This window comes from Nannobrachium achirus (assembly GCF_963921795.1).
Source record: "Nannobrachium achirus genome assembly, chromosome: 1".
NCBI lineage: Eukaryota > Metazoa > Chordata > Actinopteri > Myctophiformes > Myctophidae > Nannobrachium > Nannobrachium achirus.
The window spans coordinates 25,491,307-25,508,223 of NC_137810.1; the positions used below are offsets into that span (position 1 = coordinate 25,491,307).

Genomic DNA, 16,917 nt, shown 5'->3' on the forward strand with positions numbered 1-16,917 from the left:
AACACATTTTTGGACACAGCTCCTACAGATTTTGCCCTAAAATCACGAAAATCACTACACAGTATGTCTACACTCATGTCATCAACATGGATCTGTCCCATGATATAGCGCCACCATCAGGCCGATTTTTTCAAACACATTTTTGGACACTGCTCCTACACATTTTGCCCTAAAATCACGCAAATCGGTACACAGTATGTCTACACTCATCTCATCAACATGGATCTGTCCCATTTAGCGCCACCTGCAGGCCGATTTTTAAAAACACATTTTTGGACACTGCTCCTACAGTTTTTGCCCTAAAATCACGCAAATCGCACAGTATCTCTACAGTCATGTAATCAAAACGCATCTGTCCCATCTAACGCCACCATCAGGAAGATTTTGGAAAAACTAATTTTTGCCCTACTTGTGGAGATAAGCGACCGTTCCAACGGTCGCTTATCTCTAGGGCTGTCTTCGACTCGGGATTTTTGAAGTCGATTCGAGTCGTGGGGTTCATTCCGACGCGTCGACGAATCGTTTTATAGTCTACTTTGTGTAAAAAAAAAGGAAAAAAAAGTGTTGCTTTAAACGTCCACATCAACATAACACAATAATACATTAAGATGATTGAATACACGGTGATATCGGTGCGCGAGCAAAAACGTTATCTGCATAGCAATGTACAACACACCATTAAAACAAATAAAACATCTCCGCTGTTCAACTCTGCCCTGTCTCTCTGCAGCGTGCAGTAGAGATGAGACATTCGCGAACGATTCCGCTCTCTTGAACGGCTCTTTTAAATGAACGATGGGATCCAGTCCGCAGTCGCGGGACACCCATCACTGACAGAGTAATGAGCCGGTGTCGAGAACAGATTCATTTCAGAAACGGATCATAAAAAACGGGAGGCACAGCTCCCGCTAGAGCCAGCAGTGTGGACATGTCATGGACGCAAACACAGCGAAACAAACATCATCATGGATTACTTACAACACTGGAACAATTCAGAAGCACTTTAATTAGAAAATGTAACTAGTAGCCTACACTTGTGTATGTTAATTTGACTTTAGTAGATTGTTTAATTACTTTGTGGACGTGCGTTTGTGCTGTGGCAGGTTATTTAATATGGGATTTTGACAGCTTGCTTCTCCTCTTAACGGAACACCGCCCCGGCTCCGAATGTTTTAATGAAGCGGTGGTTCTGAACCGTTCTAGCCGTTACGTCTCACTTTCACCCCTACGCTGGTGCGAGACAATAAATAACTGTTCGCCAATTGCTACATCTCTCAATTGGAAGTACATGACACCAGTCCAGCAGTGCACCGCAGCGCAGTAGTAGGCTAACTGGTGATATAAAAAAATATATATTTTCGACTCCTCGACTCAAACAATTGGCGTCGATTCCCGGGGCTTAAAGCGACGCGTCGATTCGTCGATTTTTAGAGGACAGGCCTACTTATCTCCCGATTAGGGAGTCTTACTGGTAGTTTTTCTTGCCTTTGTATTTCTGTACACAACATTACTTTCCTTATTCTGTACCTGTAAATCTTAAAGGGGAGAACCACCCATTTTCAATATTGAACTATCTCATTAATATACCTTTCACTTGTATGTGGAAATAAGAAAAAAGAAAAACTGGAGGATAGATTTTTGGGTTTGTATTGTAAATCACACCGTGATGACATCACACCAGTGATGACATCACACCGGTGATGACATCACACCGGTGATGACATCACACCGGTGTGATTTACAATACAAACCCCAAAATCTATCCTCCAGTTCTAGGCAACAGAATGCTGAAGGGGGGGGAACCTTTTTCTTATTTCCACACAACTCCTCTAAGGGATATTAATGACATAGTTCAATATTGAAATTCTCCCCTTTAACAGCTGCTAACCCCTGGGCAACTGAAATTCCCCCACACGATCAATAAATCTTTCTATCCATCCATCTATAATACCTCCCCAGGTAAAGGGCCATTTTACGTATAATAATAATAATAATAAAACTTTATTTGTATAGCACCTTTCATGACATGAAATGCAGCTCAAAGTGCTTTACAGAACATAAAATGAAGCACAAGTGCTTAACATAAAAAAGAAATAATTAAAATGATTACAATAAAGCAAGAAAAAATAAAAGCATAGAACATTTAAGAACAATTTCAGAGCAGTGTGGACGTCAATAGCAGCACAGGGATTTAAAAAATAAATAAAAAATAAATCAGCTAAAAGCAAGAGTAAAGAAATAGGTCTTGAGCTGTGCTTTAAAGCTATCCACCGAGGCTGCCTGTCTTAGGTGTAGTGGGAGTTTATTCCAAGCTGTCGGTCCATAGAAGCAGAAAGCTGCTTCACCATATTTTTGTCATTGTTGGCGCCTCAAGTAGGTCTGCACTAGAGGACCTGAGTGGGCGGGTTGGAACGTATCTATGCAGGCAGTCATAGAGGTACGAAGGTGCCAGACCATTAAGAGCTTTATAAACAAGTAAAAGAATTTTAAAATCAATCCTAAAAACAACCGGGAGCCAGTGTAGCGACGCTAAAACTGGAGTAATATGTTCTCTTATCTTAGTTTTTGTTAAAACTCTGGCTGCTGCATTTTGAACAAGTTGTAATCTGTCAGTTGTTTTCTTTGGCAGACCAGAGAGAAGTGCGTTGCAGTAATCAAGCCGAGAGAAAACAAAAGCGTGGATCAGCGTTTTTGCATCGTTCAGCGACAGATAGGCTCTAATTCGCGCAATATTTCTAAGGTGAAAGAAGGCAATCTTCGTGACATGATTAATGTGTGTATTAAAATTTAATTCAGCATCAATGATCACCCCCAGGTTCTTTACAGACGTGTTACTTTCTTTAGCCAGGTTACCAAGTCTATTTATTATTGATTCTCTCTGGGCAGTAGAACCTATTATGAGAACTTCTGTCTTGTCCTCATTTAGCTTGAGAAAGTTCTCACTCATCCAGCATTTTATGCTAGACACACACGTCAGCAATGGGTCTAGAGCACAGGGGTCATCCGGAGCCACCGAAAGGTACAACTGGGTGTCATCAGCATAGAAATGGAAATTCACACCGTGAGCGGAAATAAGTTCTCCCAGCGGCAGTATATAGAGGGAGAATAATAAAGGACCAAGAATTGAGCCCTGTGGAATACCAGAGCAGATGTTGTGTTTGTTTGACTCAAAGTCAGCTAGATTAACAGAGTAGCTTCTGCCTGTTAGGTAAGAGCAAAACCAGGACAGAGCTGTCTCTGACAGTCCTACCCAGTGTTCGAGACGTTGTATTAGAATTGTATGGTCAATTGTGTCAAAAGCCGCCGTTAGGTCCAGCAGTAGGAGAACGGACACATCTTTGTTCTTTTAAAAGTGCAGTTTCTGTGCTGTGTCCTTTCCTGAAACCGGATTGGAATTTGTTGTGCACCTTATTGTTCCGCAGAAACACATCCAATTGATGAAAGATAATTTTTTCTAGGACCTTGCCCAGAAAAGGCAAATTAGAGATGGGTCTATAATTATCCAGCACGGACGGGTCAAGGTTGGGTTTTTTGAGTAAGGGCTTAACTACGGCCGTTTTCAGTGAGTTTGGAAAGACACCTGATTGTATAGAGCTGTTTACTATTTACTAAACAGCTCTACTATGTTATCTTCAATAACACAGTCTACAACCTCTTTAACACATGGGAAGCCAAGGTTTATAACATTTAAGGCTGTTGCTGGAGCCACCATTGACTTACGCTTTGTTTTGACGTGCCTCGCAAGCTTCGTGCGTGTGCACGTGCGTGTCCAGAGAAGATGGAGGAGGTAATCCATTTGTTTACAAACGCTCGCGAAAGAAATCGCGGTAAAATCGCGGTAAATGTCGCCGTGAAAACAATCAGCTCTCTGCTTCCATGTGGCAGTTTTCATGCCATTCTGAGCTAAAGCCATTCTTATGTTTCAAAGTAGAATGTAAAGCATTATAATTCCTTCCGTCATGTCTTCCCCATAGGGGCTGCCAGCACTGCCTGGGTGACGTAATGATCTCAGCCAGTTCAAAGGGCAGCTGCAGTCTCCAAAAGTTAACTGTTTCGTGCCTCGTTCAGGGACGATATAACATCCTGTGGCACAGTGACATCTAGTGGCCATGTCTCGTCCCTGAACGAGTTTGGCTCCCCAAGTGTTAAGAAACGGCGTGGGTATTGCATCCAGCGAGCAAGAAGACGATGTCATTTGCGATATGGTTTTACGAAGTTCCTCTTCATCAATTGCACAAAATGATACTAGGCTCCCCCTAGATTTATCGACGCTTTTACACATGGCACCATTAACCGCATTTGCATTTGTGACAGTATTATTCATAATACCAGCTCGAATGTTAACAATTTTGTTGTCAAAGAAGGATGCAAACTCATTACACTTTGCTTTAGAGGCAGGGAGTGACTGCTTGTAGGACTGGGGGGGGGGGGTTTAAAAGGCGTTCAATGGTAGAGAATAAGACCCTAGCATTGTTCTTATTCTCATTAATAATTCCGGAAAAATAGGCCTGCCTAGCCAGACGCATGGCTTTATTGTAGGCGGCTGTTGAAGACTTAAAAATCTGTAGGTGGATAGTTAGTTTATTTTTTCTCCAAGCTCGCTCTGCTCTGCGGCATTGTTTTTTGAGTGAACGTATATGATCGTTTAGCCAGGGTGTCACTTTGGAGTTAAGTTTCTTTTTAGTTTTCATAGGAGCTACTATATCCAGGGATGACTCTAATTTAAGCTTAAAACGTTGAACCATATCATTTACTGAGGGAATATCAGGAAGGGGGGGTGCACATGCAAGAAGGCTAGCAAACTCTTCTGCTGCCGAAGAGCTGAAAAATCTCTTTTTTATAGTATATTCTCTATTGTTTTCTTCTAGATCAGAGACAGTCATATTAAAACACAGTAAATAGTGGTCCGATGAGTCAGGCTTAGCCATAATCCTGTCCATAGAAATATTTGGACAGGATTAGTATTTTTATTAGTATGGTTGCGTATGGTTACGTATGGTTGATTTTGTGTACATTTTGGGTGAGAGATTACGTACAGTAATTCCGTCGACATGCATAGTTCCTCCTCTACGTTATGTCCGTGTCGACCGCTCTCCGTTGGGCCACATTGTGCCTCGCAGCACAGAACAGAATAGCTAACAAAAGCGAAGCAGCCAAAATATGTAGAACCACAGAATTTCTTGACCCGACGACATGATGTTATAAGTGGTAACAGTCTGGACTGCAGGTTCTGCTGTCTGTCGGCAAAGTTGCTTCGCGGATTCGCGGTAAATGTAAAACTCTGCAAGGTTACAGATTTAACCACATAAATAGATAGATAGATACCTTTATTATCCCAAGGGGGAAATTCAGTTGTCCCGTTGTAGCACAGCAGTATACAGTTATTTACAAAGTTACAGAGAAGTAGGAAAAGATAGATAAGAGTAAAAAACAAGATGCAGTACAGTACCAATGGATCAGGACCCGGAGTGATTATAACAAAACACACCCGCATATAATTCCCAAGTATATGATGAGCCGCTGAGCTAATTAATCAGCTCTTCTTGTGTGCCTCGTCTTGTTGGCAGCTGTTGAAGGAGGATAGGCGGTGTGTGTGTGTGTGTGTGTGTGTGTGTGTGTGTGTGTGTGTGTGTGTGTGTGACTGTGTGATAGTGAGTGTGTGTGCGCGCGCGCACGCGTGCGTGTGTGTGTGTCAAGCCGTCCTGTTGCGACGTTCCTTTTTTACTGTTTCTTGATACAATATTTTTCTCATTGGGACACATAGTTTGAGAACCGCTGAGGAAAGCAGAGGAAAAGTATTTTTCCTCACTACTGCGCATCTGCGCCTACGATTGACAACGGTGGCCATGGGTACTTCTTGCTACGGATACATCTTCAGTCCGTTCAGTCCGTGGGTGCTGTACGTAAGGGTCCGTATACGGAGCTAAATCATCCGGAGTGTTACGTACTGGGAGTCAGGACCGGACCAAGCGGACTAATGTCTCTCACCCTCCATTGCTTGTGTATTCCTGCGGTCCTTATGTACTACTATGCATGGTACTTAAGAGGTGTGCTATTATTCACAATGAAGATGCTATGCCCTCTCTGTGCCTTTGTGGTGATTGCTTAAGACAATGTGTATCCCAGACAGAGCTGAGTGTCTGACAGACGCTAATCCATGCGACGTGGTGTGGTTACGATGTGGTGTAGGTAGGTTTAATCTGCTTTACTCACTGTATAAAAGACAGGATGAAGCCCTGATTACTTCACTTCCACACAGTTATATAATAGAAGTAAGTCAGCTAAAATCCCTCTGGTTGCCAAATGCACCACAGGAGAACAGCAACTAAATTCACCTGCAAACTGGTTAATTAATGAAGGTTCTCCATTTACAATAATCATAGTCTTTTTTCCCTCTTCATCTCACTCAGAAATTCAAATTGGCTGTATTTGCAATCTCAACAACAGCTTCATAGTAACAAGGAGATAACTCAACAATAGTAAATCACAGTCGACCAATCATCAAACACATACATGGGCAACTGGCGGCCCGGGGGCCACATGTGGCCCCCACCGTCACTTAATGCAGGCCGCAGGTTAATACCGGAACACTTAGGCTATATATTATTGATTTCAGCTGTTACAATTCCAAACACGACCTGCTTTAATTCTGGCAGTCTATGTTAGTAGCTTAATGACTAGTATAGTCGTATTAAAATGTATTTTTTATGTCCAATGTATTTGCATTTAGGTTCATAAAGTTAACATGAGTATATAACTAAATGCTTTTGAAATTAAATCAAAATGTTACATTTCAGGATTCCAATTAAGAAATAACAAAAATAATTCAGGATTCCAATTCAAAAGAAGCAAAAATATTTTTGCTTTTATTGTATGCAATACTAGAATGACAAATGTGGCACTCTGGAGAGAAGGTGGAAATATAGTGGCCCTCACCATCATCAAAGTTGCCCACCCCTGATCAAACACATCAATCCACAAATTATCAATAGTGTGCATTCCGTGCAGGAAGTCAACCGCTTTCTACTCGAAATGCTACCACTGTCCCCAGCCAGGCCCAGTGACAGTGCATTGCAGATTAAGGTCCTCTGATCAAGAGAAGGTCAACTGGAGGCTGATTACAATGTAGGAGACTAGACGGGAGAGTTCAGATTTCCCCAGGAAGAGCAACACTTAAGCCACATCTAGACTAAAGGTAGCTCTCCAACAAACAGTCTACTGCCTACCGGGCGGCAGTAGCGCAGGAGAGCGTCTCGGAATCCGAAGATTCCAGTTTAGATTCCCGGCTCCTCCTGGCTATGTGTCGAAGTATCCTTGAGAAAGACACTAAACTCCTAACTTCTCCCGGTGATCAGATTGGTGCCTGCCTCCACCATCAGTGTGGGAATGTGTGTGTGAATGGGTGAATTTGAAGTACATTGTAAAGCGCTTTGGAGAAAAGCGCTATATAAATGCAGTCCATTGACTACGGATTACTACAGATTGGCATTCGAATGAAGTCAGGGGGGTCAGTCGGTTGGAAGTTGTGGAAAATAAGTTGCTAAAAGCACCTGAGAGCTGACACCGACAGTTACTACTACTATGGTGCTAAAAATAGCCTATGACGTGATGTATTTTTCAACAACAAACACATGGACATGTAAATGCTTAAATCATTTGAGAAATGATAAAAGATAACTATACAGCACTGCGGGGTGCTTAGGGCATGGGCACAAAGTTAGCTGCATTTAAAGGAGTAGTTCACCCACAAAATGACTTTTTTTCTATTGATTACTCACGCCATGGAGACTTCAGTTCAATAATATTTATTTTATTTGTCGCATTCCTAAGACAAAAATTGTATTATAGTAAATGTGGTTCCCATCTGGAATCAATGGGTGTAAATATATTGTAATCAAATTATTGTCTTAGGAATGCGACAAATACAAATTTCATATTTAATGAAATTGTACAAAAAATGGTATTATAGTAAATGTGGTTCCCATCCAGAATCAATGGGTGTAAATACATTGTAATCAAATTATTGTCTTAGGAATGCGACAAATACAAATTTCATATTTAATGTTAATTATAACAATAAACACTTGTGTGCCTGCAAGGGGCAATGCAATGTGCACACGCCACACGGCCATATCATGTTGTTTCAACTAATGAGCCTACTAATATAATGAATAGCTAGAATGAGTAGGAAAGAAATGGAAGCCCTGTCATTTCTGTTTAAACTCAAAGTAGCCTATACTGTAGGTTAGGCTACTAGTACTCACCACATGAGCCTTGCGCTAATCTAACGTTTCATCATCATAATTTTCAGCTGGTGTTTCAATGAGACGAACCACACTCGTGCACAGTCCCACGCTTTGTGTCTGCATTTTGAGCTGTAGTAAGGCAGGCTATAGTACTATATACCATGGATATGCGCTGTATTATTCAGACAAAATATATGTATATATCAGCTAATCAACGAGCTCCATCTCCTCTCCGCCAGCCTGCTGATAACTGACGGTCGAAAGCCAACCGTATACAAACAAGCTTGCTCAGTCAGCTTTCTGTACTTCCCTACAACTTCCAAACCGACGCGACAGTGTACCCACCGCCCATTCAACAGCAGGTTTTTGGCAAGAGTGAGAGAGGTGTACAAAGACTGTAGTAAGACCAGCTATAGTGTACGGCTTAGAAATGACAAAACTGGAAGTGGAGCTGGAGGTGTCAAAATTTAAGATACTCATTAGGAGTGACTGACAAGGAGGGACGAGATCAGAAATTACTACATTAGAGGGTGCGTCCAGGTTAGAAGGTTTGGGGATAAAGCAAGAGAGGCGAGGTTGAGATGGTCTGGACAAGTGCAGAGGAGTGGTGAGGGGTGAGGGGTGTTGTTGTGCAAATGAGGTGACCCACTGGCACGCGTGCCACTCTTCCCTACACCAGTTCGCTTAGCTCCCCCTCCCCCGTTCGTCTTCCACGCCAGTCACCATACAAAACATGAAACTGTCACGATGCAAGATATAATTATAAAGGAAAGTATTGTGATTAACAAATTAAATGTGTTTTTTGGCACTGAACATTTGAACATTATGAATGAGAATTTAACTTTTACAGAGTGAAAAGCATGAACCAAATGAACCAGTTAGGTGTAAGGTGGTCTTTGGTTTGAGAACCACCCCATTAGAATTACATTATCTCTCAACTTTCTCCAAAGATAGATAGAAATATAGGCTACTGTGTGTAGAGAATTATTAGAGCCTATATAACCCCCCAAAAGACTACATGCACCTAATTGCATTAGAATTTCAAGATAGATAGAAATATAGTGAATATTAAAGCCTAACCGCCCAATGTAAACACAGCTCAATTGTTAATCACAATGATTTCAGTTTACAATGGAAACCTGCAGCAGACTGTCTGAAACACTTTCCCTGCATGTGACGCTTGTCTACCCCCCCACACACGGCGAGTGGCGACCACCAGTCTTAAGTTTCCTCTGTGGGGGTCTCGACACACACGTCGACTGCCGATCCCCTGACGGTCGCCACTCGCCATTATGGTGTGTTACTGGTTTCCTTTACAATTAAATCGTGCATCGTGACAGTGTCATGTTTTGTATGGTGAGTTGACAGACAGGGAAGAAGAACGGGGAGGCGGGGGAAGCGAGAGAGCTACGCAAACTGGTGTAGGGCAGAGTGGCACGCCACTGGCGCAGCGACAACGCTCTGTCAGAGAAGTGGTATTCTTTTGTAACTGCCAATGCTTGCCACTATGGACCTCACCTCGCTGTAGTTGTGTTTACTTTGGCCTTAACGACTTAAAAGAAATGTTGTCTCCTAGAGGTCTATACTTGCTCTCCTCCTTTTTCCCCTTTAGACCAAATCTCTTTGTTCAAAACACGTGGTGGCACGTTATGAGCTTGTAGATCTCTTACTTTCATAGAATGTTCACCTATTATGTTGAGAACGGGGGACACTAGGATGTGAATATAAGAGAGAGAGAGAGAGAGAACAGAGAAAAGGGAAAGGGGGGTGTGTAGGTGTATGTGTGCATCTCGGTGTCGCTCTCGCAGTGCTGCTTATCCGTTTATGTGGGTGCATGCATGTTTGGGCCAAGACTCCAGCCTGGAACCCAGCAGATAAGCAGCAGTGATAATGGCTGCAGACGAGGACTGGTCCTTGAAACAAATCCACACTAAAACAGGCTTGGCACACACCACCCCACCCAAATCTCATTTTCCACAGCACAACCCTCCTACTGTACATACATAAAAATCACAATAATCTCTCTATTGACAAGACTTATGATTGAAAGCACCGTGTTAGCCAAAGAATGGCTGGACAGTAACGTTAGTGGTCATGACATGGACGATTTCGCCATCTGCACAGCCAGCATGGGATACCTATCATTCACTACCTCTGTGTGCTGATTAATCCTCGGGCTTAAATGATATGAGCTGTGGAGAGCCAGGGGCTCGCCGAGGAGAACAGAGGATTGTGGTTTGGGGAGCTGAATAGGGTGAACTGGTGGCATAAACTGAGGCTAGGGTTGGAGCTGGGGGTTGTGGTCAAAAGGCAGATTTCAATCTCCAGGGCATAATTCAGATTGAAAACAGTGGTGTACTATCCAGAAGGCTGCCTTATTAAAGAGGGTTGGTAACCTTAGCTAGCCTTCAGTGATTCACTTTCTCACTTCTCTAGAACACAATTTAACTCACTAGGCAAATCCTAGCCTCATTTCCGCTTACCGGGTATAGATAGAATACAGAGTTTCATGTGTGTGGCAATAATGGGAAACTACTTTTCGTAGTCCAAAGTACATTTTTGACTGACATTTGGTACCGTACACCTCTTTCTAAACAATCTGTGGCTTTATCTGGTGTTCAATGGCAGGCATCCAAAGCATAGGTATGCAGCATGAGATGATCAGGGCTACAGTGGAGGTGAGAGTCAGTCATGATATGAGGCTAATGGCAGAGACTTTGCCTGGGGGCTCGATAGGTTTGGCAGTCAGTGGTATGGTAGTGGAGGCTTGGCTGACACTGAAGCCACAGTACAGAGACATAAATTATTAAACATGCAACCATTACAGAGAACACACAGCTACATGACATCTTCAGACATAAACCATGTTTAACTATGTTCATGAGACAAGCAGGCCAAGAGCAGAGGCAGACGGGCAGATTAATACATATACACGTCACAGACAGAATTACTTGTGGCCCCCTATACCCTCATTAATTATGCTTATAAATATAAAGGGAGTGGGAAATTCTTATTCACAATCTGTTCCATGTCCACTCCATTGATTTCTTGTCAGTTTCCCATTCATTTCCACACAGTGTCACCAAGAGGAGGTGTGTCCATGGCTCCTCCTAGTGGTAACCTCCAGTCACTAGGAGTGGCCAACTACTTCCATAATGATATTCATTATGCTAGGATATCAACTTCTTAAGCTTGTTAAAGTCTCATCCGTGACCGCCACAGCTTCTGAAACGCCATTTGCCCAAAGAAAGTGCAGCTGCTTGCCTCATCCTAGTTGTGGGTGCTTTTGCACCATATAGCCTATAGAAAAGTGGATTTGTCTCTAATCCTATTTCACCCTTGATGCAAATCAGCTTACAGCCCTTGGATCCTAGGATGCGTTCATCTTCACTCTCCTCTGGGCAGCTTTTACTGAGCTTCAGCAAGCTGCACGTTTATACGTACACTGCTGCCAGCAAATACTATGATCCTCTCAGCTGTCCCAATGTCTATGATCTTATCAGTATAGATAGGCTACATGCACATCCACATGATTCTACATATAAAGGAAACTCCAGGAAGCCTTATTGGGGCTACTGTTGAAGTCAAGTCACCACACTTAAATAATAAAGTAATCAGAGGGACGAAAGCGGCTTTCCAAGTAAGTACATTATCGGTCATTATCATGTCTGTATTATCAATCATGAGGAACCCCCAAATACCCACTAAAAAGTGGCACCTTCTGTTAAATAATAATTTACACAGAAACATACGATGGAAACTCGTTGAAGTTAAGTTGAAGTTCAGTTGAAGGTCTGCCCCCACTGCAGTGTTTGTATCAGATTAACCAACTGCAGTGACAGGGGTAAAGGGGGGGGGGGGGTCTGAAATCATGACGTGGCTGAAGGACCTGTCGATAAATTGCTGCCACAGCTTCAACTGCTGCACTTCAACCAATACTTCTTCCAGAGGTGTCAGGTCTGCCTGTCTTCCGTGTTGGATCAGCACATGAGATGGCTGCCAACACCTCATCTATCCTAGCAAAACAGCAGGGTGGCTTGAGCAGAGGCGGCAGCTGACTCACCTTGCCTTGAGGTTATGGTTTGACACTCAACACTGGGGGGGTGGGGAGGGATTACAGGGGCCATGAAGCCAGTGGGTAGGCCTGCCGTCGATACATAGCCTTTTGTTTCTTATGTGACTCACTGGTAAACGTCCAAAATCAACTAATACCCAGTTACCCGTTCTGGCACTTACTTATCTGAAAAGTCACACAGAGAAATAAGCCACAAAGACAGACATGTTTTACATAATGAATTATGTGAATTCGTTTTGCATTACACTGGTTTGCAAATCTAGAAACTTAAGTGGTGTAGTGTAGTCCATTACTAAATACTATATAAAGCAGGATTAGGCTAACGATTAAAAATGTGTGTCGTTTTGTGGTAAAGACAGAGGTAATCACCATTCCTCTGGCAAAAAGAAAAGTGATAAATCGCCTTAGTGTTCAAATGACAACATCATCCCATCAGCCAGATCACAACTTTATCCTGACAAGACCCAATTATGCGAAGAGCCGAGTTCAAAGCTTGGTGCCCAATTCAGCTGAAATGATTAAAATGAACTCGTAAAAAACCCATTCAAGACCTGCTTCCGCTTGATCAGCTTTTACCGACCTAAAACTGCAATGAAATGCTGTGTCATTATTGCTATAAATATTCTCCTATTAAATGGGTTCTTTAATGGACAGCAGTAGACTGAGTGCACAGTCTCAAGCTTCCTCACTTAAGAGTCATTGTTCCCGTTATTGTGTGCACTGACAAGTAGCAGTGTCTCTTTGCAGAGTGACTGACTGACTGGACTGACTGCACCCAGGCTGCTATAAAAAGGGCCACTCCTGCCTGGACAGCAGAGAGAAAAGTGAAGTGTAGACAGTAAGTGAGTGCTGCTGTGTTTTGCAGCTCTGTCTGCTGCCTGTGTACGTGCTTACAGGCGAGGAACTTTGCTGTGAGGATGTGACAGTCAGGCGCTTCAAATGCACTAAGTTCTAGAGATTGCTGTAACCTTTCACGTGTTCTCCTTGTTCTCTTCAATGTGCAGTAGGATTTCCCTACCTACTTTAAGGGAAACAAGGCAGATTTGAACTACGCAGCTAACTAGGAGGACCCAGTGCAGTGCTGTTGGACAGAAAGACAGGCAGGACAGCCCAAAACAATGCGCCCAGTCACACAGACAAACTGAAGGCAGAGAGTGGCCATCATTAACCCAGAGAGAGAAAGCTTAAAACACGTCTTCCCAGAGGATATGTGACAGTCAGACATGTCCCCCAGTGGAGGAACACTGACATCCTGTCATCCACATGAAGGTGCTGATTCCAGAGTTGGCTTAGAGTGACTGGGCCTCAGGGCAGTGGGATGATCGAGAGAGAGAGTTAGGAGGACGGGGTCAGTCTATTCAGAGCGTGAAAAATTTAAAGCTAGGGCTGTTTCTCCATGCTTCTGTCAGTGCATGTCATGTAGATGTATCTCCATGCTTCTGTCAGTGCATGTCATGTAGATGTATCTATTCTATACCATTTTCTCAGACATATCACAATTCGTCTGCACTCTGCAGTGTCTGCACTAGGGATGGGACGATACACAATATTATAGTTTATCGTGATAAAAAACACTCATGATAATCGTATTGTGGAGATTTATTTTATCGTGATATCGTCCTCCATCATGCACTGTGATCAAATCACCTTTTATTTGCTGAGCTGCATATCCGGTACCATTTAAACCCTCTATAATTGGTAAAAAGGTACTTGTATATACGTACTTGATAGTCTTTTTTTCACTCTCTATCAAATGTCTTTGCCAAAAAAATAGCTGATATACAAGCTCACACCGCATTGTGAGCTTGTAGATCTGCTATTTTTTGGCAAATGTTCCCCCCCTAATAATGGATGTTAGGGATATTTTGATTATCACGATAATATTATAAACCGCTATTTCTTTGGTCACAATAATCGAGATATGACATTTTCATATCGTCCCATTCCTACTCTGCACTACAGCCAGGGTTCAGACTGAAGAACAGGAGTGATAGAAGAGGTGCTGCTAGGTGAGGGAGCACCTCTAACCTGGTACTCCACTTTTCTTAATGGAACAACTTTATGAGGAATATTTCTGTAAAGTGTAAACCCAGCTTCATTCCACAACACAGAGCTAATATAGATCTGCTCTATGAGACAGTTGCGAAGATTTAGACTTGATGTTGCTAAGTAAATATATGGTGGTTGGTTGTAAATTGGTAATAATAATACTCCCTCTAACTTGGATGGTTGCAATCACATACCAATAGAAAGGATCACAAGGTCCCTATAGAATCAAAGGGTGCAGTGAACCAGTCATTTAGGACATTATCAGGCGGTGGCTGTAAGTGAGCATGTGAAAACCACTCGTTGTAGTAATGCGAGCCTGTAGTAGCAGCTATAGTGAGTTAATGGAGTGGAATTGCTACTCAATCCCCAGTGGCAACGATCATTGTTTACCAGGCAAAGTACCACAAAGAGGGGCCTTAAAAGTGAACTTAAACTAGCTATGCATTAACTCAGAGGCATGCCCCTTAGGCAGGATACAGCTGTGCAATCCTCAGATGACTGATTCTTCCTATATATCATCAAACAGTCTATTTATCTCTCAGGGATGATCAGATCACATGGAATAACACACACACACACACACACACACACACACACACACACACACACACACACACACACACACACACACACACACACACACACTAAACCTGAAGGCAGTAAACCAGAGGGGTTCATAAGAACAGCATTTTAGTCTGCAACTTGCAAATGGCTCAGTTGATGACAAGTGGATGAGGCATGGGATGGCAAGGTTGTTTGGCATTGCCATTTCTGCTAATGCGTTCTCACTCAACTAGGACAGTGGTTCTCAAAATGGGGTCGGAGGACCACCAGGGGTCCTTGAGGAGGGAGTTCAGGGGGTCCCCAGCTAAATGATAGTTAGGAACCAAATGTACCCTTATTGGGTACGTAACTCAGAGTGTGTACAAATGGAACCAGATCATTTGTAGGCTATCATCCGAGTTAAATTAACATTGACAATTGTGGTCCCAGAGATTGACATGCCATTAAATGAGGGTCTGTAGCCTAGTGCATGTCAAACAGGGGTCCTTGGAATTCAAATGGTTGGAAATCACTGAAAAAAACTTCTCTTATGGGGTCCCTGGCATGTCTTTTCAAATGGGGATCCGCGGGCTAATAAGTGTCAATTTGGGGGTCCTTGTCATGAAAAAGTTTGAGAACCACTGGACTAGGTAAAGCATACAAATCAGTCACACACAAAAAACGACCCCTTCTCATCCCCCAAGCCATAGCCCTCTTCATAACGTGTCATCATGTATCCTCCTTACCTGAATGTTGTGTGAATATGTTGATCCCTGGGTCGGGCACGTTCACCGCTGCGGTCCTGCCCGGTGGTGTCCCGCTGGTGCTGCTGCTTTCTCGGGGTCTCCTCCCGGCGCCGCTGCCCCGGTTCCCCTTAACCTGGTGAGGCTGCGGCTGTGGCTGCAGTCCGGTCGGTGTGCCCTCACCGACACGGCCTACCTGCTGTCCCATCCCCGCAGCTTGTGGTACCGACGATCGGGACTAGAGCGAGCAAACACCGTTGGCTCACATCCCCCAACCGGAGCGGCCTGTTCCGAATAGCGTTCCTCCTCAACCCCCTCTATCTGAGCTGCTAGCCTGTGTTAGCTCGCTGGCTATAGCGGCTATAGCCACTCGGCTAGCGTTAGCAGTTATCAGTGAAACCCACCCACCCTGCCGCAGACAATAAAGCCCAAAGCCCCGGCGTTATGTCAACGATCCACTCTATTCCAACGCCCCGGTGGACCGCAAGGTCATCGATTTGTTGCCCGACGTCCGAGATCTTAGGGAAATCCGGACCGTTTCAGGATCGTTCGGCCGTTCTCCGGCCACTGCGCGCCCCCTCAGACGCCGCCATCTTTACCGCAGAATAGAACGAGATGTGTTTGGTTTCAGGAGGAGGAGAAGGAGGAGGAGGAGTAGGGGGTTCGGTGTGATCCCCGGACAGGACAGTACAGGACAGGACAGGACGGTCACCTCCTCAACCCAACAACCCCAGTGGGCAGTGGCCCGGACCAGCCCTACTACTACACACCGTGACATCCTCACAGTTCATGAACTGTCTCTGACAGACAGTGTGTAAAATGACATGGAACCGTTACTCGAGTCGGCCGTTACTTTATTTTGCATGCTTCGAAGTTTATGACTGATGCTCAGAATTAGCCTGATTTCCGACTCGACGCTGGGGCTTGTTCACTCAGAGAGTGGGCGGGTCTATTGGCTGGAGCCAGGCTAGCTCAGAATCATATCATTTCTAATTTACACAAATCAATGCTGGCCTAGAATAAGTAGCCTACTCTGATTTTTAAGTAGGCTAAGTGGAGCACCTCGGTACCACACAATGTAGAGACTGTTAAAAGTCCCCGCATTAAACATTTTCATTGAGTAAAATGTAGGCTACAAATTCTATATCATTAACATTAATAATCATAAAAGGTTTTTCACCATGTCTTGTCCACTCAACGTTTTTCCTTGTCTCGTTCAAGAACAACCCGCTAGACTGGAGATACATGAATGAAAATAAAT

General features: G+C 43.6%; 1 protein-coding gene across 1 annotated transcript in view; it reads right to left on the minus strand.

The window, feature by feature from the left end:
- The window catches only part of abl2 (c-abl oncogene 2, non-receptor tyrosine kinase), a 45,669-nt gene extending 29,704 nt beyond the window's left edge, over window positions 1-15,965 (minus strand). The window contains exon 1 of the mRNA XM_080735053.1: window positions 15,660-15,965. Coding sequence (XP_080591179.1) covers window positions 15,660-15,864 — 205 coding nt within the window. The 5' untranslated portion in view covers window positions 15,865-15,965. The remainder of the gene's footprint in view (window positions 1-15,659) is intronic.
- Window positions 15,966-16,917: the final 952 nt, after the last annotated feature.